Source organism: Etheostoma spectabile, chromosome 2, assembly GCF_008692095.1.
Source record: "Etheostoma spectabile isolate EspeVRDwgs_2016 chromosome 2, UIUC_Espe_1.0, whole genome shotgun sequence".
NCBI classification, from domain to species: domain Eukaryota; kingdom Metazoa; phylum Chordata; class Actinopteri; order Perciformes; family Percidae; genus Etheostoma; species Etheostoma spectabile.
In genome coordinates this window covers 14,491,161-14,494,786 of record NC_045734.1, presented here as the reverse complement: position 1 = coordinate 14,494,786, position 3,626 = coordinate 14,491,161, and the positions used below count along the sequence as shown (strand labels likewise).

General features: G+C 38.3%; 1 protein-coding gene and 1 long non-coding RNA gene across 7 annotated transcripts in view; one reads left to right on the top strand and one right to left on the bottom strand.

Annotated features, from left to right (window-relative positions):
• The window catches only part of LOC116706544 (uncharacterized), a 13,287-nt gene extending 11,050 nt beyond the window's left edge, over window positions 1-2,237 (bottom strand). The window contains exon 1 of the long non-coding RNA XR_004336268.1: window positions 2,228-2,237. This is a non-coding gene — a long non-coding RNA (uncharacterized LOC116706544). The remainder of the gene's footprint in view (window positions 1-2,227) is intronic.
• Window positions 1-3,626, top strand: part of tbc1d1 (TBC1 (tre-2/USP6, BUB2, cdc16) domain family, member 1) — a 67,219-nt gene that overhangs the window by 59,599 nt on the left and 3,994 nt on the right. For all 6 annotated transcript variants that reach the window (XM_032543353.1, XM_032543360.1, XM_032543369.1 and 3 more), the window contains 2 exons: window positions 1,252-1,411; window positions 2,468-2,637. In XM_032543353.1, the coding sequence (XP_032399244.1) occupies window positions 1,252-1,411; window positions 2,468-2,637 (330 nt within the window). The remainder of the gene's footprint in view (window positions 1-1,251; window positions 1,412-2,467; window positions 2,638-3,626) is intronic.

Sequence of the window (3,626 nt, the reverse complement as noted above, 5' to 3'; positions counted from 1 at the left end):
TCCAGTCTGTGATTATCCATCATCATACATTCCTTTAATTTTTAGTCTAAATAATTCATAATTTCTGCTTTCTAACTCAAACATTTGCTATAATGTCCTATAAAAGAGGTTTATTGACCATACATTCCAACAATAACTGTAAAACTAAAGTTAATAAGTCAGTGTTAAAGAGTGTTGAAAACATCAAAAAAAGTGTCAAACATTGAAAAAAAGCATCAACATTGTTGGAAAATGGGACAAAATCATAAGAAAAAGTTTAAAACATTGATAAAAAAGCATCAACAAAAGTGTTGATTTTCAATTTTGAAGGAAAGAAAACACAAGGGTTAAATAGCATGTCCATTCATCAATCAGTCTGTTCATCTGAAATTTCATATATATTTGAAATGTGATGCATTTCATCACTCCCTCCTGTTTTCAAAATTTCAGAAAACATTTTCATGTTTTAACAAAAAGACACCTTTGGTTTGATTGAGATGTTACTGGATTCATACTTAATGCAACAGGAGTTCTGCCATAGCACCGTTGTGTAGTTATAGTTTTGAGCAGGTTATGTGACACATGCGTACATGTCATGCATAGGCTCATAGCTCTACCACAAACCATGTATAAAATGATAAAAGCACATATAGGGCTGTGACGGTATGGATCTTTTCTTTACCACGGTAAGGAAAGCAACGTATCACCGCAATATGGCGGTTAACCACAACCTCACTACGAGAGTAGTGTAAGTTAAAGAATGGCATTGGGCCTTAAGTGAGTGACGTCAGTGCCTGTGTAAGAAGAGCGAGCAGTGAGAGCAGCATATGAGTGCAGCTGTGAGGAAAAGCAAGAGAAAAATGAGATGGCAAAAACATTGCAAAGAGAGTTCAAAAAAACCAACAAAACAACAAGCTTCTCAAGACACGTGGCTACGGTTGCGCTGCTTTCTCTCCTTTCTGTTGATCTATTTCACAGACAATATCTATTGTCAATAAACGTATAAAAAAATAAAAAAGGTTTGCCGAGAACTCAGCAGTCTAGCAGCAAACAGAAAGCAGGATAGGCTACTCAGCAGTCCACTAATTTGCTCTCTCTACCAATATAATCTGCTCTGTTTTAGGCCAAAAAACGTGCATGCAGGCTAAAATTCAACCTTGCTGTTTTGTTGGGATTAAGCTACAAGCAGAAGGAAACTTCTCTAGCTGCTAGACTTTACCGCATGCTCAAAGTCAGGCCAACATAAACTATCTGGTATGTTGTTCATGTCAGATTCAGATGTACCAGTTGTCGCGGCTGCTCCATGACTACCACCGGGATCTTTACAGCCATCTAGAGCAGCAGGAGATTGGACCCAGCTTATACGCCACCCCCTGGTTTCTCACCGCCTTTGCCTCACACTTCCCCCTCGGCTTTGTGGCCAGAGTCTTTGGTAAGCTTTGAGAACTGTGTATGTATCTACACTCATACCTTGTTCTACTTGGCCACCACACTGTTTGTAGATGTAGGACAGAAGCAGGATGTTGGGGAGAATTGTCCCCTCTTCCTAGTCAACTTTTCTAATTAGATGTTGAACTAAAAGTAATGGAAGTGGGAGTGGGCAGTGGGACAAAAAAGCAAGAGGAAACACAAGTTGTAGAAAGCACAATACAAGCAATGTAATAATTTTGGCAGTGAGGCAAAGAAGATAGGAGTGGCATTGTATATTGTTACCGCATAACTGAAATTGTAGATAATGATTCTTTGGAATAAAGTCTGTGTGAGGCACATGCAAACGGACATATTTGAGATTTTGTGATGTTGTTTTCCTCTTTTATCATTTGTGTAAATACCATCACACCCACAGCCTTTTGGTATATGTCTTTCTCTTTCATGTATTTGCTTTCCTTATTCCTTTCTTACTGTTGTTATCATGGTTAATTTATTGCATGGTGTTCAGTCAGCCAACAAGACTCCATAGCTCCTCACGCTTATCTGAGCATTGTGTGTGTGTGTGTGTGTGTGTGTGTGTGTGTGTGTGTGTGTGGAGGTGGTGGGTGTGTGTGTGTGTGTGTGGTGGTGTGTGTGTGTGTGTGTGTGTGGTGTGGTTGGTGTGTGTGTGTGTGTGTGTGTGTGTGTGTGTGTGTGTGTGTGTGTGTGTGGCTCCACAACGGCGCTTCCATTCCTTTATCTGTTGTATGATCTCATGCAATCCTGCCAAACCCTGACCCCACCCTAATACATTCAAAGCATGCACAAAAATACACACACCTACTCCGTCTCTGGCCTATATTTATGTTTGCTTAAACCTTTTTGTTGACGTCAAAGCATCTTTCATTTAAAAAAACTCTTTAAGTCACCAATCAACACAGTAAGCTGTGCTGTGAGCTTCTGTCATTATTCATTTTACTGTTGCGTAATTAAAAAAAAAAAACTGTCACGTCAGGGCTTAACCGATTATTTTTCTTTCTTTTTTGTAACCTTTTGACTCCTCTTTGTCTTCTGTCAGATATGTTGTTCCTGCAGGGGTCAGAGGTCATCTTTAAGGTGGCCTTGAGCCTGCTGGGGAGCCACAAGCCTCTGATCCTGCAGCATGAGAACCTGGAGTCCATAGTGGACTTCATCAAGACCACACTACCCAACCTGGGCCTGGTGCAGATGGAGAAAACCATCAACCAGGTTAGAATAAGAAACAGGCATTGGAATACAATACAAAGTTTTTATGGACCTGATGTAATTTATTTTCATTTTGGGGTTTATAATAAAGTGTTTGAATTGTATAAGCTCCTATTGTTGGTAATTAATCTAGCAATTGCTAAAAGAATAAGTCTAGCATTACTTTTATTATACTCTTCATATTGTCACCAACTCACATAAAAATACCAAAACCAGCAATGTGTTAGTTTGTTAATACTTTTAAACGGGTTTGAACATACATATAGTTGCATTTTTAAGAAATAACAGATTTAAAAAGAGAATGAGCAGTATAGATTGAAATATATACTCACTTTTAGTCCCTGGTTTGTCTCTAGTAAAACTTGACAGCATCTTTCATTAAATATACAATATCATCAGACTTATAATTTAGCTAAACATTCACATACAGCAGAGATTTTCACACTGCTGTCAACCTTTAGGAGGTTGAATAAATTTGCCTTGTTTCAGTAACTTGTGGATCAGTGACCTGACTCTTCTCGTATGTCTTTGTGTAAATATGCGATGTTACTAAATATTCTCAGTGAACTATTAAACTTCCCTCGGTTCACTAAACGGATGTGTTTCATCATAAGATCAGATTTTACAGCTCATGGCAGTAATAAAGAGACAATATAATTGCTTTATGACAAAAAATGGAAAATGATATTCTGCCTGAGTGACAGGTGTGAACCACACCCTCTCTTTTAACAGTGATGATGGCAGCTGATGGGTGGAGTGTCAGTGGAGTAATCTAACCTTTACCTCATGCAACAGTGTTTGTAGTTAAAAAAACAAACAAACAAAAAACAGGAAAACTACCATATGTCAATGACATCGGGAACACATGTTGAATGACTCAGTCATGATATGTATATATATTTTTTTAAAGATTACTTTTTGGGCATTTAGGCCTTTAATTGACAGGACAGATGAAAACATGATAAGGGAGAGAGAGGGGGAATGACATGCAG